The following is a 26,383-nucleotide window of genomic DNA, read 5'->3' as shown; positions in this document are numbered from 1 at the left end:
TGTGTGTGTGTGTGTGTGTGTGTGTGTGTGTGTGTGTGTGTGTGTGTGTGTGCAATGGGCTCCGTTTTAGACACACAGTGGATGGGAGTGCCCGGCCCACTGTTGCCACACAGGGATAATCTTATTCTGGAGGGATTACTACGGCCACAGGCTGCTGTCGGCCCGCTTAGCATCTCATTTCAGATCGCCTTTTTTTAACCAGCGGGGGATCTGCTCATGAGATTGTGGCTGTCCCTAAGTTTTATCCTAAAAGAAAACAGATTCAAACAATGCTTCTGGAATGTTCCTATTACATATTTGCAAACTCTGTGGTAATATAGCTTTTTCCTAAAAGACAGAAGAATAAAAGTAGCTTTCAGTGCTAAATAATTCAGGGGGAGTGTTATTTTATTATTTGTAGTGTTTCAAATTGCAGTCAATACAATTATTGGTGGAGTCAATCAACACTTGGCAACCATATTGATAATAGATATATAAAAGATTAGGTGGTTTGAGGCTGTACAATTTGATTAGTTTTGCTTTGTTGTAAATACCAATATATTGAATAGCTTTGGGTTTCGGACCACTAGTTGAGCAACTTAACCTTACCTTTAGCTGCAGGGAAAACATAATGGGTAGTTTTTATAGTTTTCTGCCATTTTATCCAATGAATTGCCCCATTGTGTCAGCCCATATTTCCAAATGAACCTAAAGATCTTTTCACTGAGTGTTCAGAGGAAGAAGTAGAACAATAGTTGCTTAATTTGACCTAAATATTCACTGCAAATGACTTAACAATCCTTTATACAATCTAAAAAGTGATGAGTATTATAATAATGATAATGAGGGGCTGTAGAAAGAGGGAAAAAAACATCCTTGTTTTATTACTGTGTGAATAGTGTAATTTTGGTTCTGTATTTTCTTTTCCCCCCTCATCTGTTTATACCACATTTTAATATTCAGATTTCAAGAGAGAATACATGCAGTACAATAAAAGGATTTTTTTTAAAAGCTGCTGAGGGAGCTTTTCTTTCTCTCCGCTGTTTTTTTAACATTCTAAAGTGTGACTTATTCGCTTTTGCTATCAGAACAAAATCCAATTTTCATTCAGGCATTAGCACTTAAGAGCTTGATCACCAACAACTGCAGTGCTACTGGCACTATCAGTGCACCTCTTAACACACACAAACACACATCCTATTAAACTTAACAGCCACTGCTGCCTTTACAAGCATTTAGATTCCACAAAGAGCTTTTTAGTTTACGCTGGATGTGACCGTACTGTTATGACTCTCTATTTAAAATGTGTTGTTTCAAATAATAGCAATTAGTGGCTGGCTGTAAAGTGCTGTAGAGTCATTATTGAAGCGCTGCTGCTGCTGCTGCTGCATCAGTCCTCAGCTGGAAAACTCTGAGCCTTGGCCACCCCACTGTGATGCACAAAAAAAACCAGAATCCAGAAATGGGTTATTTAGAAAGATGCGTATTCAGATTGATTAGATGCCTCGCTAATAAATCATCAGCTTCCTGTGGATTGTTTACCAGAGAAGAGGGATGCTGTCTGGCTTCATGGCGCCATAAACAGCTTTAGGATCTGATTTCGCATGTCAAGGCCGGCAGCTCCAAACTCAGATTCCATCAGGGCAACCTTTATATGATGTGGCCCGTCGCTGTACATCACAATAATGTGGCATTTATTATCGGGGAATAGAAATTGCACCGTGTGTGTGTTGGTGTGTACGTTTTAAAGAGAGATGGACTGCAGGTGCCGTAATTGTGAACTCCATTTATTGCAAGCCCAATAAAGCCATATGAAACAGTGCATTTTACATTGTTTGCATCATGCATGGGTTTAAATGTGCCTTTTTGTGTCTGCCTGTCCAATTCTGGAGATCCGCGTGGAAGCACAGGTAATCCAATTTGTGTTTGAGAGACAGAGCAGAGCGCGGGTAATGCTCAATGATGTACGACCCATCCTTTTGGTTGAGCTTTATTCCTAATGCCCCTGACTGCAGGGGGAGGTAGATCTTATTCAATTTGCTGTCAGTGTAGAGCCACCCACACACAAAAACATGTTCTTCTCCAATGTTGGACTTTGTTAACAGGAGGAGAAGCTTTAGAAAAACATCAGCAGATTGAAGGAATTTTTCAGTGTCATTTTAAGCTTTTGTTTTTTTATCCTTTTCCGTTTGTCTTCCTAGATCCATGTTGGTTCTTAAAAGTCAGGAAACAACGGTTCCATTGTTCTTTATGTCTATTTTGTTTGTCTCAGATATCTACAACACATATTTCTGAAGGAAACCCCTCTGTTTCAGCTCTGTTTCAAAAGTTCTGATTGTGTATCTTTGAATACAAATGAGCTGCTGCTGGCCACGCCCCTCTACGAGATGATTGGTTTAAAAACACAATGGTGTTCTAGGAGGAGATTCAGATCCTAAAGTGGGCGGGTGTTACCTTGTTTGGTTATAGGCTAATTGTTTCCCAACCCAAAAAAACATTTTGACATCACAAAATGGCCAAAATCTGAGAGAAACTTTAAGAATCTCTTAACACAGGAGGGGGGGCACATATTTATGTATAAAAGTCGAGACATTAAAAAGTAGATTTTTAGGCGACTTTTAACACATTTATGATTGTTGAGGTGGCACTTTCTGCAGGTACTTAATATATAAAAATGTGATTAATATGAAGCGCAGCAATCCCAAATCTTATACAAATTATACATTTGAAAGAACCAAAAATCTGGCCAGTGTATTCATGGTTAAACTGCCAAAGATGTACTGTCACATGTTAACATATTAGACATTATCAAGAGGCATAACTTGCAGGTTTTGACTACAATGGCAGCAGTGGAGAAATAACATTTGTTTGATTATATTTCCACTTACCATAAAAAGTACAAATATTTTCAGTCAAACATTATTGAATACTATATTAGATTAAAGCTTGAAAAATGTACTTGACTGATCGATTGGTGGATCGCTTCATTGTTTGAGTAATTTATTTAAGCAATATTCCCCAACCTCTGCTTTAAGCTTTTCCAATGTGAAATGTGCTGCTTTACTTTGCTTTGTAAACTGAACACACCTGATTATTCAATCAACAGAACATCAGGCGGCAAGTGCTTCATCGATAAACCGTTAAGGTAACTTTCAGGAAAAAGATATAAGATTCTGTGGTAGTGTCACAGCACTGGACATATTGCAATGAATCCTTACCATTATTGACATCTCAATTACACAACATGCTACAGGACAGATTTAAAAGCAGAGATTGCAGTTTGTACCCTTGTATCAATACTGCTCAAAATATCAATTCAAACTGCTTTAAATATTCATAATGCATATTTATAGTAATTTCAACACTTGACAACTCTTTTCTTTGGTTTCTTTAATGTGTAAAAACTGTATATCATTAAGTTTTGCCTGTTATGTTGGACAACAAAAGCACTTGAAGGCATCACATTGGGCTCTGGAATGGGCATTCATCACTATTCTTAGACATTTATACAAAAAAATGACCCTCTCGATCAATCTTTAATCCTTAGTAAACCCTTACAGAAGATGTGAAGTACATTTCTAATTTCACTGTGTATCCGACAGTGTAAGGAGGTGGATGTGTGTGGTGGGAGTAAGTGGAGCAGATGGGAAGTTCTGGCACGTTCTTCCTGAACACCGAACACCAGTGATGGCGTGCCCTATGAGCCCTTCACTGCTTGACAGTTCATCTCTGTCTCTTTCTCTGACACTACGTGGGCAGCCAAGGATAACAGTCAATGAGCAATATCAATTTACGTAATGGACTATTAAACAATGTGCTTCACATTTAGAACGGCTGCACGGTTGTTCAGTGGGAGTGTGTATCAGGAAGTGCGCTGCCATGATGAGCGCCCTGTGAAATGAGACGCATCAGAGTGCTCTGCTGCCTCCTTCTCCTCCTACAGTCGCTCGGCTCACGACACAGATGCCCTACTTACTCACCCTTCGCTCGCCTTTAACTCCCAAATGTCAAAAATAGCAATCTGTTTTGTACACAGCATTCAATTTGGACATCCTCTCGGATCTAACCCCCTGTTTATTGAGTGAGGTTTTAAATAAGCTAGATATTTCTTGTTTTTTCCTCACTAGCTGACTCATTTCTCATCTGTTGTTTACAACGTTAGTAACTCATACTAATAGATTTATTTGGGGTTTTTGAGTAAATCTTTGAAGATTTTCTAAAAGTAGCTCCTCCTTTTTGTTGTCTCCCTTTATACTGGAGTGGATCAGGGAAAGTCTTGTTCACACTAATTGACATTCAGACAAACGGGAACACATGTATTGAATATCAACACCGTCTTAATTGGTGTGATTTACAAGACTTTTAAGAGCCATGCGATTAGTCGATTAAATCAGGTGTGATATTGTAGTTATGCAATTGTTTAAGACACAATCCAGTTCCACAGGCCACTCAGGGAATAATTGTGTTTGATGGATGCCGTGTCAAGTGCTTTATGAAAAGTTGTCCTTCAAAAAGGTAAAGGGTCAAAAGACGTAGTAAACGGGATAATTGTATCCGTTTTTTTATTCCATTACGTCAGATCTAGGGTTTTAAGAGAAATCAACTCAACTTAAACTCACAAAACACTACGTCATTACATTTAAGCATACTACCAAGTGCACTCTTTTGATTGGTCGCCACTAATCCATGATATGCTTTGCTCAAGGGTACCTCAAAACTGGCATCAGAGGAAGGCAGAGTGTGACTCATCCACTTTGCCCACCCACAGTCCCCCAGCCCTTGATGGAGAAGTAGTTTCCCTCCCTCCAGGCCACAGCAATGATATAAAGCTGCTCGCATTTCAGAGAAGATTATATATTTACATCAATATGTAGAACTCTTACTGTCTCTCTCAATCTTCGTTTGAAAAAACGACTTCCAAAGAGGACAAATCTAGTTTTTTTTGTATCATTATTACTGTAGTTATCCGCACAGAAACTTTATTATTACTTTATATCAATATATATAATAGATTCAATATGTTGCTTTTTGTGTTCATATTCTAAGTTGATGACTATAAGTGAAGCAGCAATTCTGGGATGCTAGTCAAAATAGATTAGACAAAAATGTATAATAAATACCATTTGTGTCTTATTTGTTATATGCGCAGAGATTGCTCTGGTGATTATCTAATGCCATCACTACATCAAAAATACACATTTCCAACGCTTTTTTAAAATATTACAATCAAAACCAATGATGTTACCATTAACCTCACTGTGCTTTCTTTCTATTGCTGATTAGTGGATGTTAGCATGTTAACACAATGAGAGAGTGAACATTGTATTGCTAAAAAAGTTCTTGGTCAGCCTTACATTTCCTTAGATTACTAATGCAAATACTGCCTCATAGCAGGTGCAGTAAGCTGTGTTGAAATAAGAGTAAACACTCATGTGTGTTTAGGATTGTAAATAACATGCAATACAATACAGTGTATACTATGTCTATGTTATGTCTGTTGTTAGTTTATGCAAACTGTAGGGTTTGCTGTTTGTTTGGCGGTCACACCCAGGCTAACGGGTGGTCACTGATGGTGAACTCATCCGATTGCACAGTGGGTATAGTCGTGTTCATGGGGAGGTTTTTAACCACCTTCTTTTGTACTTTTTGACATTTTAAGCACGTTGTGTAGTGAGTAAAGTACCGGAGGTAATGGAAAATGTTGAGCACGGTTTGAAAGACATTCTTTGAATATGAGATCAGGAGGTCTGTTCTTGGAGAAAAAGCACCATGGGTCGCTTGTGTGCATTAATAGAGCCGGTCTCCCAGTCCTGAGTTATAGCTTGAAGTGAAATTACATCCACGGGATAACAGCTTTCTTATTATGTTGTCATCTTTTAGTAGAACCCCCCCCCAAACACACACACCACAACACAGACTATAACACCCCTTGCTGTTAAATACCAACCAACTATGTGCAATATGTGCTATATGTGCTATATGTGCAATATATATATATATGCCGTTAAAACTGTGCTATATACTGTGTGTGGATGTGTATTTTGAAAATGATGTAACTTTTTATTTTTTATTATATTTCTTTTATATTTTGTATTATATCATAACTTAGTACTTTTTAATGCATGTAACATATGTAAAATTAATCTGTCTGTGGCTCTTTTTTCTGATGTATCTACGTACATGTCCCCTCTGTGGGACTAATAAAGGTATTCTGATTCTGATCTTTTAGAATTATTTTATTAATTTGGAATTATTATGCCTAGTTTAGTAGTTTTAAACACTTTACATTTGTATTTGAATGTCTCAAATACTGTGGGTGACCAAATATTTGATGAAAAAAAATGCAATATTAAAATACATACAAGTCTGTAGTTAAAGAATAATTTCACACTCTATACAGTTTTCAATTTATTTTTTCCATCTTCTACTTCGTCTTCACATAATCTTTTTCTCTTTCTTCAAAAGCCCATGTCAGTGTACATGAGCTAACTGACTTACGTTTTCCACACAAATGTAGCAAATCCCCTAATGAGGCTTTAGGCGCTGCTATTTTTCATCTTCATCGTTTTGGCTGAGCTGTATTTAACATCACATGGAATAAGCACACTTCAGTTAACAAGACTCGGTGGAAGAATTCATATTCATTAACTCTCAAAAACTCTCAGACCCAAATTAATTTGCACAAGACTGCAACCGTTTGTGTTTTGTGATATTACACTACGTGCAGAGTCAATTGGTTTTGATTTGTGTTGAAGTGCTGCAGTGCAGATTACTTGAACTAAACAGGCATTTCCCAGCCCTGTGCTGCTCATATGTGAAGACCTGTTGCCTTCGTTTCCAAGAACGTAGCTCAGTGAGAGATCTCTAAAACCCATTTTCTGCCTGGCTTAGAATAATGAGGTGTTGGAGCCTGCTGGCAGGGCTTAGCCACACACCTCCCCAATGGAAAAAGTTATGGATGGTATACAGATCCATACACACTCAAAAGACATGGACATATGCCCCCTGAAGGTGTTACGGATAGCTGCGTATTGCAAAGCCAGCCAGCAGGCAGCACCGTCGTGTGGGCATTGATAGGACAATCAGTTCACGCTGAACCCGCCACAGCCAATCACGGGACAGTTTCTTGGCAGGAAGCAGCCAATCTTCACAGGGTTGCCAGATACTCTATCCTCAGTGAGCTATTGCTGGCGCGCTACTACCCAACCATAAAGAAAGCCGGTGCCTTGCGTCAGCCAATCGTGTGAATGTTGGCCAGCGTCAGGCCTATCGACAGAGACCTGCCGTGTGGTTAAGGCCAATCTGGGCTTTATCCCTCCCTACAGATGTCCGATTAGTGTTGTTTAGGGAAATCAAACTGCCACAACAGGCCCGCTATGCCAATGTGGCAACCTGCATGGAGAGACTGGTAGAACGGGATAGGAGGAACCCACAATGGCCGACTTTGCTGTACCGCTCTGATACCGCAGTGAGTGTTGTCGCCTTGTTGGTAAAGATTCACACCTCAGCTCGATGCCCTTTCTCAACTATACCATGAGCTAGCAGACGCTGCTTTACTGTCGAGGTCTTTCTTTAATGAGGTTCTAAATTTACCAGCATGTAGTCGTAAAAAGGCCTGCAAGTTTATCCCTCATAAACCCGTGCTGCAAGGACATGTTCAATGATCTCTGGTCATGCTCACTTTAATGGGTTTATAACACATGTCTGCGCCTTAAATGGACATAGGTATTAGATCAGAGGATAGTACAGAGGCTTTTAGTAGCACTCGTGCTTTCTGTTTACACTTTTAAATGTATATTGTTTTATGTTGCTGCGCTCACCACTTGCAGTAGCAGAAAGTGCTATCACTGCCCATTGTAAAATACAATTAACGAGAACAGAACAGATTAGCTCAGCTTTCCTGTTTTACGACACATTTTAAGGCAAACTTTTAAGATGACTTTTCTTTTGACTATATCGTTGTGAATGTAACCGATTAATATAAAATAAGATACTATTTGAGATTTTGGAGCATGTTTTGAGGCTTTACCTTTTTTTCACAGAGGACCTGTCCATGTGTCATAATAGCTGAAGTGCAGGTGTAATCAGTTAATGACTGTGATCCTCTCACTGCAGGTGAGCTAATGTATTGTGCTAACTGGCGTCATTTACCTAAACAATATGAGTTACACCTGTGCTTTTCCTATTAGGTTAAGACAACAAGTCATATTCAAATAAGGTCCAATTCTCTATCTCAAGCTTTTGTATAAATCTATTAATTCGTACTTTATAGTCTGTGAGTAAAACCCGATAGTTTTTTCTTGCAGTGCCTAAAAGTCCTTTGCACAAGAGCAAACCCCTAAAGATGTTACTTTATAAGATGGACACTGTGCACGAATGATAAGGGGATGACTAGCTCAGGTTTGCCATCAATATACTCAAACAGGCTTAGCCAAAAATATTTAAATTCATCAGATACCTTTGTGAATCATATTTTCATAACTTTTTAAAGAAAAAACAACAAAAACCAAGAGTTTAATTATTCTCATTTGTAATATCGAGACATACAATCTCTGGCACTTTTTGGTGGCATTTAACTTACAGTATAACATGATTATTTCATCTGTCACTGATTCTTTGGATGTTGATAGCCAAACCTATTGTCTCAGCACTACCTGGAATCTGGTTTTGAAGCAGATAACAAACTCATCCTGTTGTAAAACTTGCGTCAAAAAACTTTGGAATTCAATCTTATAGCGGTTAAGCTCAACAAGCACTGAGACAGTGAATCCAAGATGGTGGATTTAGTGCATTGAGTCACACATTTGCAATCACTGAACTAGAATAAACCTTCAGTGTTACTGTAGGTAATGCATGTCTGTTCAGTGTGCTTGGTTTAATGCTTACATTGTGTGTAAGTGGCAGGCAAAGCTGAGTCTTCCCCTGCACTTCTCCCTGCATCACTGCTGCATGCTTCAGCACCATGGACAGAGACAGCAGCTTTACACCACTGCTGCAAGCCCGGCAACAAAGTGCCTCTGATATCCTGTACCGTTAGTGCTTGCAAATGATCATTCAGATGTAACCAGGCTCGTTGGTGTAATTTTCTCAAGCTGGTTTGCATAAAATAAAGCTTGCGTGACTATAATGGATGCAGCTGTATGCATTCAGGCCCCATAACCCCCTGCTGCGGAGCGCCGTGATGCGGGATCAAAGATGAATCTGTCCTCTAAATCTCCAACCTTCACCCGCCACAGTCGTCTCTCTTCTCCCTCTCTCCGTCTCTGCAGGGGTTTGGCAGCTTCACACTGACCTAATTTGAGAGTAACAAGGTGTGTGCACGTGGGTATGTGTTTGTATGAATGTGTGTGCATTTCTGCCCTATAAATAGAAGCAGCTGTGGAGGTTTGTTACGTGCTCCCACAGTGTCCCTGTCCATCGAATAATCAGACGAACAAATGTGTCTTTGTAAATGAGCCACCCTGACTCAAGTACCCTCTTTATTACAGTGAGCTACAGTTCTTACCACACACATATCTCCTGACACATCCCTCTTGATTGTAATAATGACTCTCTTCCTCGTCTGCTGAGCTGCACAAACGCATTGTGTTTTCTGTGACGCCGCAGTCTCGTATGAATATGTGTGTTGTTGTTTTTTCCCCAGCCCACAGTTCACACTCGGTGTGATAGATGATCTGTGCTGATAGTGCGAAGCAGGATCCATACAGACTCTCATTTACAATAACAGTGTAGGCTGAGGAGTGCATGCGAGTGCATTACTGTGTGTAATCAATACGCTCTGACAACCCCTGATGTAATAATATGCATGTGCTGCTTGCAAACCGTTTCTAGGCCCTACACACATGGATGACCCCACATATGAGCTGCTTCTCAATTATACAGTAGGCAGGGGCCGGGTGCAGTGTAGGCTTACACTTTCTAAAGCATGGGGGACATTTTTGTATTTTCTGACACCTTTGGCAATGGACCATGTTTACCCATTCTCAAAGTTAAAATCCATTTAATTCACACTGATATAACCAATGGCAGGGAACTGGATCACACCGTTTTACCCATAGCATGTCTCATATTCTCATTTAATATGAGCGAGTGCTGCTGTAGATTTAAAAACGGGGAAGATAATACCAATCTAGTTCTATAAGTCCTACTATGGTACTATGACCTTAAACTGGTTGGGTTGTACATTCAATCTAATGCTACCCTGGTCTATTTCCAATCTTTAGGCTCTAAGGAGTTTGAGAGTCGTACTTTTCATTATTTTTGGTTTTATGACCCACAACTTCAGTCCCTCCACTCTTATAAACCTTGTTCCCAGCAGCAGGCAGCTCATTTCATTAAAACTCTAAGAAACGATATGCTGTCTGTGTCTGCATTAAACAAGTAAAGAGATAAGGTTGAACATAGTGGAGCTTTTAGCTGATAAAGAGCAACACCTATTCGGTGGAGACTTTCAAAGGTTTGCCATGACACCATTTTAAGATGCACAATGGTCTTAATAAATATTCTTCCACAGTTCCCAGGTAGCCAAAACCAAAACATATATTTCCTGTTTAAACTATAAACTATCTGATATTAAATGCAGAGCACCTATGTGAAAGTGCTATTTACAAACAATCAACAGTTTGACCAATATTTTTTCAAATCTCATTATTTTGACATGATCTAATACCATTATGTTGCACTTGTTTGAGCAGTTTAATAACACTACGCTTGTTTTTGTGTCATCACTTGGCTTATTTATTTTGTTATTGTGTATTTTTATCATACAGCTGAAATTGTCTACCCCCCCCGTGGCCCTTTTATAACAAAATACAAGTTTTCTTTCGGTGTGCCTTGAGCTGAATCGATAATGAGTTTAGCTTGAAAACAAAAACAATTATTTTAGAAAACGGTCACGGTATGCATATTGCATATGTTTCCCTCCTTCTGCTTCCCACTATCTGTCTCTTGCATTGTGAGAAGGTGATTACGGAGCCAGAAAAAGGAGTAGGAAATGGTTAGTGGTCCTGAGGGGGTTGGTCCGAGGACATTAAGCCCACAGCGACAACGAGCCGCAGCTGTTGGACTTTTCTTTTTTTCTTTTTTTACACATTCATTTGTTTGTCAAATTGAGAGTCTCTACTATTGCCAAGAACCCTCTCTGCCACTCAGGCACTCCAGAACCGTGGTGACAAGGCTGCTTTTAGCCAAATCCAATTTAATCTCCGTTGGCGGTAGTGGATAAAGCTGTCTCCATCCCCCCCAACTGAGGCCAAGGAAGGTTAGTCACTCCAGTGGGAGATGCTCATTCACCACATCACACACACACACACACACACACACACACACACACACACACACACACACACACACACACACACACACACACACACACACACACACACACACACACACACACACACACACACACACACACACACACACACACACACACACACACACACACACACACCCATGCATGTTCAGACTAAAGAGGAAGAGAGAGCACTAAACTAACATCCTAACATGCACAATTGTGTCTGCAAAGCTACTTTCGTTCTCCTCCCTTCTCATACCTTTTCTCTCCCCGTTGTGTGTTTCTGCAGAGAGGGGGGGGGGGGGGGGGGGCAATGATGTCACTGTTATGGAAATGAGATAATGAAATAAAACGAAGAGGCACATCTGAGACTCCTGTTCTTAGCCTGAAGCTCATCTGCTTCCTTTTTGTTCCACTATAAAAAAACAAAAAACGTATAGTTATCAGGATGCTGTGTGTGTGTGAGCGTGTGTGCCTGCAGATGGGTGGGTGGGAGTGGGAGGGGAAGTGCGGGGGAGTGACACTAAAACCCGAGATGCGCATTTATGCAAATTCTAGATCTTAACCCACAGGTTCGTGACGACATTTGCTCGACATTTGCAACAACGCCGTTAAATCACAAGTGCTTGTAGAGCAAATAAACAAGTGATTCCAGAATAACTTTGCATTAGTTTGACTGGGGAGATCCACTCAATATTCAGCATTGATTTTCATCTGTAATGTTTTGCACTCCTTACATCAGTCTGAGTGGCAGATATGCTTTGTTGTCCAATGCCGAATCCCCAACACAACAGGGAAAATAAAGTGTATAATAGACCTCAAAATGTGCCGCAAGCAAAATTGGCTATTTCTGCTCATTGCTTCAACATGACCTCTGCTCTGCTAACCACCATACCACTCATCTTGTATTAATGCTCAGGAGGGATAGTGGCTAAAAGAAAGTGGTTAACAAAAGTCTAGTATTGATTCATTGTAGATGTACTTGTAACTCTTTAATAGAATGTTGGCGGGTGTTTGGTAAGATCCAATTGGAAGTTTACGCGGACCGCTGGGGGTTGATTTACACTACATCGCTACTGTGGATACTTTAAGTGCATTTAGCTGACTACACTTATTTGATTTTGGTCAAAGACACCCGGTGGAGATTTGTCCACCCTGTGTGTTGGTCCCTGTGTGCTGATTTAACGTCAGTGCCAAAACAACATACAAATGTGCCCGATAAAGACACTGACTGCCAGCAAGCAAATATGGATTTAAACAATGCACCATTAAAATAATTTTGAAAAAGTGTTATGAGGAAGGAAAAGCCTCAAGGATACAGCATACACGATGAGTTCTACTTTGAATGTAATCATGGCTTTACATTGTTAACAGGAAAGCTCCACAGGGTACCTTTTTAAGTACAATTACAGATGCAGGATTTGTAGTGCTCAACATTATACATTTCCAGTGCATAAAATAAAATCCCAGTCCTTATGACGCACGTGTATGGGATGTAGTTGAGATGTTCAGAGGTCTAACCAGCTATGTCTGGCCTGCTATGCTGACTTCAAAGCGTTGTCTATCACCCTTATCCCCTCTACCAGGACATCTTTTATCTCCAACCTGTCAGCGCATTGACATCTCACTCTGTGCAACCCCCGAGTCCCAGTCCATTGATGTCTCATTATCCACTGTTAAATGACTTTTCTGAATACACTAAGGGTAGCTATCGTCGGTATCAAGTGGTTTTCATGACAACTGAACAAACAGGAAATGATTATGTAATGACGGTGATTTCAGTTCACGCTTTGGGCTAAGCGATCTGAGGTGTTAGCCGTAAAAGGATATGCGAGAACATTATGGCGCTCATTATGTATAGTTAAAGAGAGGGGTTATTTGCTTTTGTTACATAAAAAGTGTGTTTATGTTTGTAGGAGTCGCAGCAGCAGCTATAGCGTTGAAGATCATTAATTACGGGAGTTTCCCTACTTTCCTCCAGGACTGATAGTATGCTGCGGAGACACTGGCTCATTGGAGTAAATGGCATTAGCACTTTGTTCGCCGGGTGCCCTGGGGCCTTGTTTCCAAGCCTTTTTTTTGTATCAGGCGGCAGCCTTGCGTGAAGCTCCCTTACACTACAGTCTATTTCTCAGGCTCTTATCCCCCCCTATGGAATTCCCCACCAGTGTATTCATTTGCAAATGGAGAGACGAGAGGGTAAGAGCGAAGGAAAAGGTCCAACGAGGCTCTCAGAGTTCATTAATCTAGGTAGCATTTAGAAAAGGCAAGACAAGCTCGACGGGGCATTAAGCTAACAAGCCAAATGAGACAAACAGCATGGCTGGTAGCAGGGAGGGACAAGTAGTTAGCGCGTGGCTAAGGATACACTCTACTTGAGACTCCCATTGCAGCAGTAGGGAGGGGAGGAGTGTCGCCGCGCTCATTAGCATCGCAGCGTGGATAGAGGTAGAACCGATCTGCTGCCGGGGCTGAATCTGCAGAGAGGGGCCCACACAGGAAGAGGCTCCTCCGACATGAAAGGCAACACCACAGTCTGCAACTCCTCGTGATTCCTGCCTGATTTCTTCTTCTTTTTTTTCATCTTCACGAATTCAATTTGTAGTCCTCCTCCTAATCATATCCCGTATCCGCTCTCTAAATCATCTCATCCCGAAACCTCTTCACTAATCATGTAAGTTGGAGAGGAATAAATGCCGAACAGATGCTAGTATTGTCAGGGGCCGGTTACATGCGACTGCGCCCCTCAGTGGAACTGATCATTTTGGGTGGTTTACCTAAGATGACTCGTTCCTCCCTTCAGTTTAACCCCCCACCACTGGGGCTGGGGACAGATTTGAATGTCCTTACTTTCTCACAAAGGGACATTATTGGTGGACAGAACCAGAGCAGTAACTATGGACGGAAAGCTGTGGGAAGACTTTTCCTGTCCTGAACTTGTACCACAGTATGCCTATTCTCATGAATAGTAGGTTTAATGTGCCCATTTTACAGCTTCTCCCTTTTTCAAATCTGTAATTGTATTAGATTTGGAAATAATAGGCTCAAATGAATGAAATCTGTCCTGTGAGAGCCACCAATTTGAAAATGGACACTCACTCCTCATATCCTGCAATGACAGTTGAGAAGGTTCCTATTCAAATGCCTGTGATGTTTTTGAGTGTTTTAATTGAGATATTTTATTTTCCCTTTTTGTTGTACATGTGGTAATGTTTTCTATTGAAACCCTTGTGAATATTAAATTAATTCTGAAATGTTCGCAGAGCAAGGACATGAAAATGAGAGAAATTGGAAATTACTTGTTTTGCAGCCCACTATCAATTGTTCACAGTGGGTCATTTCCTGATTACACTGGGTAATTTAGTTGAGATGCTAAGTGAATGTCACTTTCCCTCTGAGTGGAGAGAAACTCATTTGTTGCTGCTTTTGTGGTAATCTTTATTTTCCCAACTGTCATTTAGATTGTGCAACTGGGGCAAAAGGGAATTAGAGAAAAGTACAAAGTACTGTAGAGGGTCACAAGGTCAAATATTAAATCAAAATCTCACTCAAATAAAAAAAAGGTTCCATTTGAGAATTTGTTGTGCTTTGAATTTTTCCCAAATGTCTTTCACATGGTGCCTTCTTAGAGCCAATCAGCATGCTCGGTCATTCTGAAGTTGCATAGTAATGGCGTGTACTTGCATTAGCATCATTTTTCACTCCTTGCTATGCTTCTAATTTACATTCACGCATACATACAGCTGTTTTTCTATGTTTCACCTTTGTTAGAGCAAATTAGAAAAACACATATTCATTAATCATGTGTATTGAGTAATGTAAAAAAAATCGGCTCGACGTGATCAGCTTGGTGAAGATTTCGAAAAAAGGGAAATTAAAGCTGTTTTACAGAATTGTTCATACTGTGGTTGGCATCGCGAGCCCCATCAGTCCCATATATTGTGTGAAAGTGCTCCTCTCACAAGTTACTACCAATGGAATCTAAAATTGGCAGTGAATAGCTTTCCCAAAGTAGCTTTCCTCCATTTGAATTCAATATGCTAGCAATATTTGAAAAGCTACACTCAAAGTAAATGCTATGAAAGTAAAAAGAAAGTCAATTATTTTCTTTCACTGGTATAAATAACACTGGTTTGTTGTGTGCAGTACAAACCCAGCCACAGCGCTTTAAGGAAACCTTTTTTCCCACTGAGGCAACCTCTTAATCAATACACAATCTGTCCTGGTAAACTACTCATTCCTTTAGAAATGAACAGAATGCTAACACACCTTGTGCTTTTTCTTCTCCGCAGCACCTCCAAGCGTCCGCATTATACACTCGGGGCACGCCTGTAATGTGGAGGAGGAGCGGCACACGGAGAGAGTGTACACCATCCGAGAGGGAGAGACCCTGGAGCTCACCTGCCTGGTGACGGGCCATCCTCGACCACAGGTAAAGAACTCGTCCGCCCTTAGCTGTCATCATCACCCAAACAAAATAGCCCCACATGAATCATGGGACACCGTTGCTAATTTAGTCTCTCCTTCCTGTCTGTTTCTCCTTTCCTCACTCTCCTTCCAGCTTGCTTTTTAATTCTGCATTAGCGCCAATGAGCGGCACACCACGTTCCTCTGCACTAAACCAGCTTAAAAGTTTAATCCTTTAATTATTGATGGTTTAGGTTGCATTGTGCACCTGCGTGTTGATAATGAGAGCTTCCGGAGCTAATGAGAACGTGAAAAACAAAACAGGCGAAACATCTGCCAAAACAGGCCACAGTGTAACGAGCGCGGGTCATGTGAATGCACGAGGGTGCCCTGCAGCAGAGAGGGAGTTCTTCTCAAACTCTTTTTATTTACCGTTGTGATCTGAACCAATTCAAAAGTCTTCCAGCTTTTTCTGAAGGAAATAGGCCGTTCTGGTTTTGCCTTTTACTTACTGCTCTTTCATCCAAATCTATAAAAAGACAAATTAAAAACAACACAGATTTCATCTACTTGTTTAGAAAATACCGACTAACTTGATCCACGCAGGTATAAATGTCAGCTCTGCCACAAACGACCTGCCCATCACATTTTCTCCTCACATCACTCCGGGCATGATTTGCACACACTAACCTTTCGAACATTTAACGAATGTTGTTTCCAATTTGCCGGTGAACTGAAAGTTTACGTGGGAGCTCAGCTCCTTCTCGGGACAGACAGCGTTGAACTTCTTACATTCATTAAGATAATTCCCCTGTTGATCGATAGGCAGGGGGATTCATTTGTACACTTCCCCTCTGGACGCAGAAGCAATAGAGCACATCGATTTTTATATTCACAATTGAAAAGGTGAGGCCTCTTAAATTAGCAAATGAGGTTCCGACATCATCTCCTCTTCTCGTCGAGGGAGGGGGGGGGGGGCAACTTCACACTCATCATTGCTGTCTTTCCTCTTAATTTGAATTTGTGAAAAACAGAGCAGAGCGAGGAAGGGGGGAGAGGAGAGGAGTGGGAGATCAAAAGCCCTGCGAGGCTGTGGCAGGAGAGCAGGATCTCCTTTGAAACCGAGTCATTATGAGACTCATGCAGATCCCCTGGCACAGAGGGTCTCTGCTGTGTCTCCCCCAACTCTGGGATGTGTCATCTGTCCCCCCTCTGGTTGTGCCATGGGACCGCGGGGGGGGGGGGGGGGGGGGGAGGAGAGGAAATGCCCATTCCGTCTGAGTGCATTCGGGAGTAGACGAGGTTACCTGGGGTGGCAGAAGACCCACGGCTGGGTATGTGATGTTGGTATGCGACCTCTTCGGAAACACACTCGCACGTTGATACGGCAATAGCGACTCATCTTTTAAATCAGAGTTAAATATTAATCCGCAGAACATGTTCCCAGTCTTTCTTTGCCCCAAAGTTCCACATTTTAATTGACTTTAGTTTCTTCATCTTTCAAGAAGTGTGGGGAAAAAAGTAATCAGTGCTCTTTATAAAGGTTGCAGAGCTAGCTTGGGGTCCCCAAGTGTGTCCCCTTGTGATTAAAGCTATGGGCACAGGTTCGGTTTTAACCTTTGGTGGGGACATTTCTCTCCAACAGTGTGAAAAGTTTAGTGTGAGTGTCCAAACTTACTTACTTCTTCTTGTTTGTAATATACTGCTTTGTACTTGTTCTCGCCATCTGTTCGCTTGCTAACTAATTATTAGGCAAATTATGCATTCAATTGTTGTTGATATTGACGGAATTAACAATACAATAAGAACTTCTGATACTCTTGGAAAAATAGCAGTGGGATATGGTTAGGGTTATATGCATCTTTGGCATGTATTTATATCTAATCTTAAGGCGAGACACTACAGGTGAATAGGGTACTTTTTTAACTTAAAGATATCAGCTAGAAATGTCTCCAGTTAATTACTTACAGTAAGACAATTGTTTTTGTATTAAAAGTTTTATGAAATAGCATGTTTAAATATGAAAGTTAGCTGCTTCCTGTAAGGTTAGTCTTCCACCTTTTGCTTTTGGCATTTAAATCAATGTTAAAATAAAATGCTTTAACAGTGAATATAAAAAAGCCTACTAACACCTTACACTCAAACTTAAAATCAATTGGCTCTTAATTCACCCCCCGTATATATTAAGTTTGAGTTTAACTTTAAATACCAACCTCTTCAAATTTACAGCTGCTCATTTATTTCCCTGGCATTACTGCTAATGCTTTGCTGAAGCAAGCTGTCAATGCTTAGTGTAGCTTGAGGGGAGTTGGATCAACACATCAAGTCACCCTATATCTTACTCTTTAACTTTTATTAGAATAGGCTACTTATTGCATTAAACTCCAGACGACTTGGTACAGACCTTACCTGCACCACCAAGTGTAATTCCTTTGATAAACTCATATAAGATCATTAGAACATATTGGTTTGGACAATTCATTAGCACCTTCCCATTGTCATGGACACACAAATCGCTGAGCTGTCATCTGGAATACTTATAGAGAAGTTACCAGTTAAAGCTACATTAAATAAAAATATATTTTACACATACATTTAGTCGCTCTCTTTTTTTTGCTTAGTATAGTGTGTCAACGTTTCGCTCTGACGCAAAGTTTAAAATACATTGCTTCCTGTGCAGCTATAATCGGGGTTGAGTACAGAAAACGCCATCCGTGATGAAAAGTAAAAGATTCCAGGCTTTTCTGAACACATTCAGAGCTTAAGCACTGTAAGCTCGCCCCTGGAGCCGCTTATGATCTACACCTAAGCTTAATGGGAAAGCAGTTTCTCCCTTCCGTGGAATCATTCTCAATTTCGTTTTTCTTCAACAACTTCTATACCAGCCATAACTTTAACTACACTCTCCATCTGCACAATGATATCACAGGGGGCCAAGTCACACTACTCGATCACTGTAAATGCCATCGATTAGTTCTGCATTAGCAAATCACAAAATAGCGTTTTTCATCATTACTGTCCAAATTCTCCTCTCCCTCCACGGCTTTGAAATACTACCAGCTCCCATGATAATACACAAAGTGAGGGGTGTTATGCCAAGTTCAACATCAGCACCTCGAATGACCAACCACATGGCAAATGAGGCCACGGTCGGCAATTTTTGTCACCGTTTAATTCTCCTCATGCCTATCAATATGCACACTTTTTAAATTACACGGACGCCCCTCAGGCCCTCCCGCTGATGGAGTCTCTGGATTGTGTCCAACCAGGCAGCAGCTCACACAGAGTGGGCCTCTCTGACATCCACCCACTCATCTCGGAGAAAAAGAAAAAAAAGAAAGGGAGGCTTTCTAATAATAAAATCATACGTGCATCCAACCTCACACACAGACACACAGGCACACTCAACACTTGTCTGCCTTCCTATTTAATTGTCAAATAAATGTATGTTCCTGTCAGTCACCAGCACACCGTATAATATGTGCTTTTTTCCACTGTGCCTCTTGGGTTTGGCATTTCAAGTCGTTGCTGAAGGCTGTGGAGGAAGGCTGGGACTGCTGGCATGTGGCAGGCTCGGAGGAGGGGGAAGTTCAATGGAGGTGCAAAGGGCAAAGGGCACTAGAAGGATTTGAGGAAGTTGCCTCTCTGAGAATGATGAGAGAGAATATCTTGAATGTGCTTTTCTCCTCACTCCCTAATTATTATTATTTTTTATTTAGTCACTCTAGTGCCGCTCTGAGGCACAGAGGTGATTTGAGCAAGTGAGAAGTCCGGTAATTTTCTCATTGACTTCTATGCAATCAGACTTCATTTTGTAACCTGGTAAATGTTGTCGATGTCAGCATTGTCACAGAGGTGATTTGAGCAAATATGCCTGCAGTGACCATGCTGACATTCACGATGTTTACCAGGTACCTCTATAGGACCTATAGAGGTACTTCTACTATCTGTAGAAGGCTATGAGAAAATGACCGGACTTCTCACTTGATTTATGCCCTCAATAAACATTTTCCTGATGAGTTTAAGGTTTCAATTTATAGTAGTGCATCTTTTCAATACAGCATAATGTTCAATAATTAGATCCAATGGTCCCATTTACTCTAAAATCGAAAGCAAGGCGTGCTTAAGGGCTGAACTACCTTGGAAGTTACAGGTCGGTACCACAGGGTGTTGTCCAGTTTAAAAGACCTCAGTTTGTTGGTCTTACAGCTTTACCTTCTGTGTGTTTTCAGTTCATTCAAGTTAAATACAACTTTTTGGTCTCCTTAAAATGTTTGATTGTGCTTAACGCCACCCTCTTAAGTCACAAAATGCCATCAAGTCATCGAAAGCGTCATGGTGGTTTACATCATGGTGACTGTCCACTTCTTATATGCAGTTTATGGATAAATATATAAAAGACTAACAGATCCATTCTCTCTCTGTCTCTCTCTCCATCTCCATTCAGTGCCGACAATTTTATTAGATGAATCAATTGGTAGAACATGAAGTTAATCTACTAAGAATTTTAACAACTGAGTCATTTATCAACCAATGTTCAATATTATAACTGTGTAACAACTTATCAAATGTGAAAAACAACTTTTTCTCTGCTCTATATCAATGAAAATTGAAAAATGAATGCAACTTGAAGATGTCACCTGAGGCTTCTGGAAACTTGAGGAGCATTTTTCACTTGTTGCGACATTTTATGGATGAAAGGATCAAACATTTAATCAGAAAATTCATGAATACATAATGCTGAAAATAGATATTAGTTTCAGCCCTGCTGCTATTTAATAAACAGATACAAATAAAAGCCTTTGTCTCCCTTTTATCTTTATCTCTGTATCAGCACCACATACATACAGATTTATCTGTTCATACTTTCACGGTCACCGTCCTCCAGCTCGTTTCATTGTCTTTGATGCCGTGAACAGACATCAAAGGGTCCCTGATGATGAAGCCATCTGCCCCCGTCTCCCCTGCCCTGGCCTCCATCCATTATGTCCACACTGCTTTGTTTGAGTACCAAGCTCCCAACAGCCAGCTACACCACATTGCAAACACCTTTTTTTTTTGTTTCAATTATTGGCTGGCCAGATTCAACTCGCAGCGCAACGGGTCAGCGAGTACAAATAACCTGACCTCGGGTCCAGGGACATTTCACTTTATACAGACCAATTGGAGTATGTGATCTGTTTTGGATGCTCTCATGACAGTCCGCCTACAGTACTGGTGTCTTCAGCAGATGGGGCTTTTTTCAATATGATTTAACTTTCAATGTCTGCACTTACAAACGACAATATCAGAAGGGGCTCTGTTTCAGATCTTCCCATTGAACTAGACCCTGTCAACACACCCGCGGTCATTATTATTTATTTTTTCAAAGTCAACTTTATTGTCAATCTTTCAGTTTGTGTGTACAGACAGAGAGATTGAAATATTGTTTCCCACAATCTCAAATACAAGAATACAAATATATATAAAAAAAAGTATACAAATATGTATATACCTATATATATACACAATCAACAGACATTTCTACTCAATGATCTACAAACTGCAGCACTCAAACATATCGGATGTAGCTCAAAGCCAATGAAAATACAAGCGAGCCACCATTTTTTTTATTTGTCAAGGGTGTTTTGCCTAAGAGATCCTGATTTCTGTTTTTATCTCTCTTCATTTTCAATATCAAACACTTCACTGAGTCATCTGGTCATCAAATAGGGCCAGTATTTTTCTAATATAGACCTGTGATTCGGACCCCCTGAAGCTTCTCCTGATCGCTTGATTGTCATGCTCAACCACACTTGGCTGCACCAGCGAGCGTCACAGACCGCCTTCGGTGCTGGAAAAGAAAAAAGATGGCAAGCAATTAGAAGCCAGTCTGTTGTTAGGGAGAGGGAAACGTCACAGCAGGCATTATGGGAGATTCACTGAAGACGCGTGCTCTGGCATATGATCCCTGCATAACAACAGACACTGGGCGCATTTTAATTAGCTCTCGCCTTAACATCGCAGCATGTGTGGTCGCAAACACTGCTGGGATTTTCAGTTGGATACTAATCTACTGTAGATGAGCTTTTTTTTACTTTTGTTGTAAGCAAACCTTGATCTTTCTATTGGGATGTCATATTGTTTTATCGACTCTGCTTATCCCTGTGGAACTAAGTGCTGTCATGTATTTAATTAAAATAAATATGCAAAAATGTGCACAACTTTTCTAAACCTTGCTGCGTATTACAGCATTTAAATGTCATGGTAATAATATATGCACCAGATTGCAAGGGAAAGACACGAATAATCAACTTCTACCATAAAACAGGAGATGGGTGGTACATCCAGTTTAGTTTGAGTAATTCCCCAGTGAGCACCTCCAGAGATTCAGCTGAGAAGTGACAAAAGTGCAGCAAAAATAGCGTTAAAAAAAAACTCCACCTGGCTGCCAGTGGGTTAGGAGCGCCAATTATCATATTGCTCAAATCCGCCTGCTCCTCTCAGATCAAGAGTATTTGCATTGCACCGAGGAGAGTGAAGAGGGTCAAACTGTTCTCACCAGGCACACTTCAGGACTCCCCCTGTGGGCAGAGGTGCTCAGATGTGAGGAGTCAAAGTAGTGGAGGAATGAAAATAGCTCCAGGGTACGGGGAGAGTTGAAAGCTCACCGATAATGTGGTCTGCCGCTGAAACAAACAGCCGCACTTCCCTCTTGAAGATATGAAGAGTTTATTTGAACACCCACTCCTTAGGGTCACTGCGCCAATGCACTTATTGATACTGCGCTTTCCTAAAACTCAAAGCTCTTTGTACCAAAGACAAAGGAAATCACCGGGGGTATAAGCTGGTAGAATCTTGAATCCTGCTGAGGTCGCCATACGCTAGCTTGCTTTGTATTTGCATTAAGGGGAAACCGGGGCGCTGTTGGAGAGTGACACAGAATTCCCAAACTTCCTCTAATTTATAACCATAACTTATTTCACTTTAGGGCTGCTTTTGCTGAACTCAAGATGTCCCTAACTGTTATAATTGGTCTATTTTCTAACAGCAGCAACGATCAATTGCTGAGTTCGGGCTTTTTTTCATGAAGTGCTTTCTTTCAATGTCTCTTGGTGCATTTCTAGAAGGCCAAGTGGAGCAGTTTCAGCGCAGTGTATTAATTTAAAGGCATTTATTTCCAATGGTTATATATCCACTTAAAGGCTATATAAATGGATGGTACATAACCTCCATCTCGCTACAGAATTGTATTTTCAGTGAAAGAGGTCGGAGAAGAAATCCAGCACGCACATTCTTTGTATTTCAAGGAAGCTAATTTATTTCTCACTCTCCGAACGGTAGCACCCCAAGCAAGACTACGAATCTGAAACTCCTCTGATAAACTTCTGCTGCATGTGAATCCCTCTCCCTGTCATCCACTAGCCCCGGGCTACCAAAAAGAAAGAGGAAAAGGGCACTATCAGGTTTTGGACAACCAAGCTTTCATTGCCTTTCTCCCGTCTGATTGGAAAATGACCAAACTTCTAAAGTGTGGTAACCCCGGGCTGGAGTCGTCATGGTTAAAACCCCCCAGCTAGAGCAGCATATCTCCCCAGATAGCACCCAATCGTCATCCCTCCATGCTGTGATATCCCTGTTCTATCTGATGCTATCTCTCTAAAATGGTATGGTATCAGTATCAGAGATGATGCTATCACCGTACAGTGTGGAGATATTGGATTCTAATTCATAGCCTCCTCCTGTTTAGACAGAGATATGTGAGGCAGGCTGTGCGAGTAAAGCCAGTCCATCTGCGGCTTACTTAGGGAAAGGGATTGAACGGTGCTTTATGCTCCGTAGCTGCCTATGCGGCCCCCAGGCCAGAGCAGTCACAGTACCTGTTCATGCTGTATGCCTTAATGAGGACAGGAGAGGCAGATGATGGAGAGTCAATTATAACCTCATGTTGGAGAGTAACACTATTTCACCTTTCATTACACCTCAATGCCATGGGCTAACTGGGTCTCATCAGTTAGTGAAAGGTACTCATGCTAGAAGGCCACGCTTGTGTCAGTCTTGTGTGGAACGAAGGAAAAAGGGAAGTTAGAGGAAGATTTTTCGACTCTAAAGTCCTCTGTACTGCGGCATTTCACAAAATAGCTCTAAAACAGGGTGTTCTCCATCTGTAGCTTAAGCACCCAATCTAATACAAAATACAGACAATATAGCAAACATGCATAAAATAATATAATTTGTATCTTCTGCAAATTCTCAAATAGTGCCTCTATTTATCTCAACTTCACAGAGAACCCAATCATTATTTGAAAAAGGCTCATATTATAAGACAGGACTTTGATTGTAATTTTCGGAACTGCTTCCATTTCAAAGGAATGATAAAAATCTTGCTGAGAGTTTCGTGTGATGATTGATATACATCTGTTGGATAAATATACACACTGCAACCAGTTAGCTTAGCATAACAACTGGAAGCAGGGCTAGCCTGGCTCTGTCCAAAGCTAAGACAATCTACCTCAAGCTAACTTCTAAACATGTTATATCTCATTTATTTTATTCATTGAAAAAATGTTTGGAAGACAACACCTTTTGTTTGAATGTAAAATCACGTGGCTAAGTATTCCTTGACAAAGGAGTCATAGATGTTGATGTTGTTGGCTGATAATGCAAACTTAACACTGTTGTTTCCGTTTTGAGAACACAAGTCTCATGATATACAATTTATTTCCAGTCACTTCCTGTCTTTGTTTTACAAATCTCTGTGAGTAAAGCCAAAGACATTTGCTAAGACATTTCACATTAAAGGCCATTCAGTTGCTCAAAGGGCATACTCCAACCTTTTAATTTGAGAAAAAAAGAATATATAAAACTATAAAAATATAAACACAAAGCTTCAGACTGGTATAATAATGATATTATAGCCCTGGAATAGAGAGCTATTTGATTGATGGTTATTCCAAGCCTTCAATGTTTTTATGACTTGTATGAGTATTTGAATACTTGCTATCATTTGAAGAGCTTGTAGTATTATATTATTCACACTGTATATTTCCTTTCTAACTGAAGCTGGACGCCTCACTCTAAATCTGAATCTATACTCATGTCTACTCTTTGTTCCTCGCAGATCCGATGGACAAAGACAGCGGGCAGTGTGTCGGACCGTTTCCATGACTCCAGTGTGTTCAACCAGACGCTCAACATTGCAAAGATCCTGAGGACCCAGGGGGGGCGCTACTACTGCAAGGCTGAGAACGGCCTTGGATCCCCCGCCATCAAGTCCATCAGGGTGGACGTCTACTGTAAGTGCCATGTTACCTTGAAAATTCACCCTCTGTTATTATGTTTCTTTCTTGGGTTACAAGGAGGCTGACTGAGAACAGTACATTTTTCTAAAGGTGTGATTGAAGTTTGTATCTTTGTTATTGTGCGAAGGACTCGCCTAAGTGTCTATCTCCTTTCTAAGTCTTTGCTAGGACACATTTCAGAAAGCTGTGACCCTGAGAAAGGTGTATATTCACACTTCTGAATATGCAACAAAGTCTCTTAGCGCTACAGTAAAAAACACTAGTGCCGCTTCCACCAGAGATACCTTTTAAATTGTAAGAGGCGAATATGCTTTAGAATAAAGTACTTAAAATAAATATTATGTGAAATGAAACAAGTCCTGCAACAACCCAAATATTTTTTAAAGTCTTCAAATAAAATCCACCTATAAACCGAGACATCTGCAGCACAGACATTTAGTGCTGATCAGTGAGAAACATATAAAAAAAACGTACAGCCCGATTTAGCAGTGTTCCATATTTATGCTTTGAAATAAAATGTAGTTATTCAGAGGTAGGGCATCCAAAGAGACCCCTGCGCTCTCCTGAGAATGTTAATTAAGCTAAAACGCTTTTATTATCCCATCGACTGCAAGTGCCACCTCTCTATTTTTAAAGTTTCAGTTCGACGAACGGTGAAGGCTCATTAGCATTCATCAAAGAAAAACAGTGATTTAGTGTTATTGTTTTTATTGATCGGGCATTGATTGTCCTATTTCACCTCGTATGTGGGTGGAAGAGTGCCGAGACGGGGGAGCCGCTGCCCTTTCATCGCAGTCGCATCGGATAGACTTCCAACCACCAAGAGTTTGTACCCATGAGTAATATGTGGCTGTGTTCTTATCATTTATATCAAGGAAAGTCTTTCTGACCTTCATTCATCTTCAAAACATGCTGCGAATTCGGAAAAAAATCTAGTTGTTGCGCTTTTGAATGCCTCCTTAAATGTTCACTAGTGTTAGACTTCTTTCTGTCACGCTCCTAAGTTCATGTCACGGTTGTAGTTTTGTAGGTTTGGGTGTTTTTGCTGTTTTCCATATCATGTTTTCCTCTGGGTTATTGGGTTGCCCTTCTGTGTATTTAGTCTTGTCTCCTCCTGTGTTCAGTGTTGGTGCTTCTTTTGTGTGTGACTTATTAGTTCACCGGAGAGTGTTTTGTCTGTTCCAAGTTTATGTTAGACCTTGAAATAAAGGTTATATCAAGTGTTATCTGCGTTTGGGTCCTACCTGCTTCACTCACCGTATCAGAAAGCACCAACCAAGAAATGGGCCCAACAGATCCGTTCGAGCTGGAAGTATTGAACTTTTCCTTTTTTTTGGCTAACTGTTCGGATCGATGGAAGAGAGCACCCGGAGTTCAGCAGCGAGAGGCTGTGTTGTCGGAGGCGCGCCAGATGGCTAGA

At 40.8% G+C, this 26,383-nt stretch overlaps 1 protein-coding gene across 5 annotated transcripts in view; it reads left to right on the top strand.

Annotated features, from left to right (window-relative positions):
* Positions 1-26,383, top strand: part of LOC307016891 (MAM domain-containing glycosylphosphatidylinositol anchor protein 2) — a 185,576-nt gene that overhangs the window by 49,927 nt on the left and 109,266 nt on the right. For all 5 annotated transcript variants that reach the window (XM_079646256.1, XM_079646255.1, XM_079646254.1 and 2 more), the window contains exons 2-3: positions 15,568-15,707; positions 24,783-24,957. In XM_079646256.1, the coding sequence (XP_079502382.1) occupies positions 15,568-15,707; positions 24,783-24,957 (315 nt within the window). The remainder of the gene's footprint in view (positions 1-15,567; positions 15,708-24,782; positions 24,958-26,383) is intronic.

Source organism: Notothenia rossii (genome assembly GCF_949606895.1).
Source record: "Notothenia rossii genome assembly, chromosome: 8".
Classification (NCBI taxonomy): Eukaryota; Metazoa; Chordata; class Actinopteri; order Perciformes; family Nototheniidae; genus Notothenia; species Notothenia rossii.
This window is presented reverse-complemented; position numbering and strand designations above follow the sequence as displayed.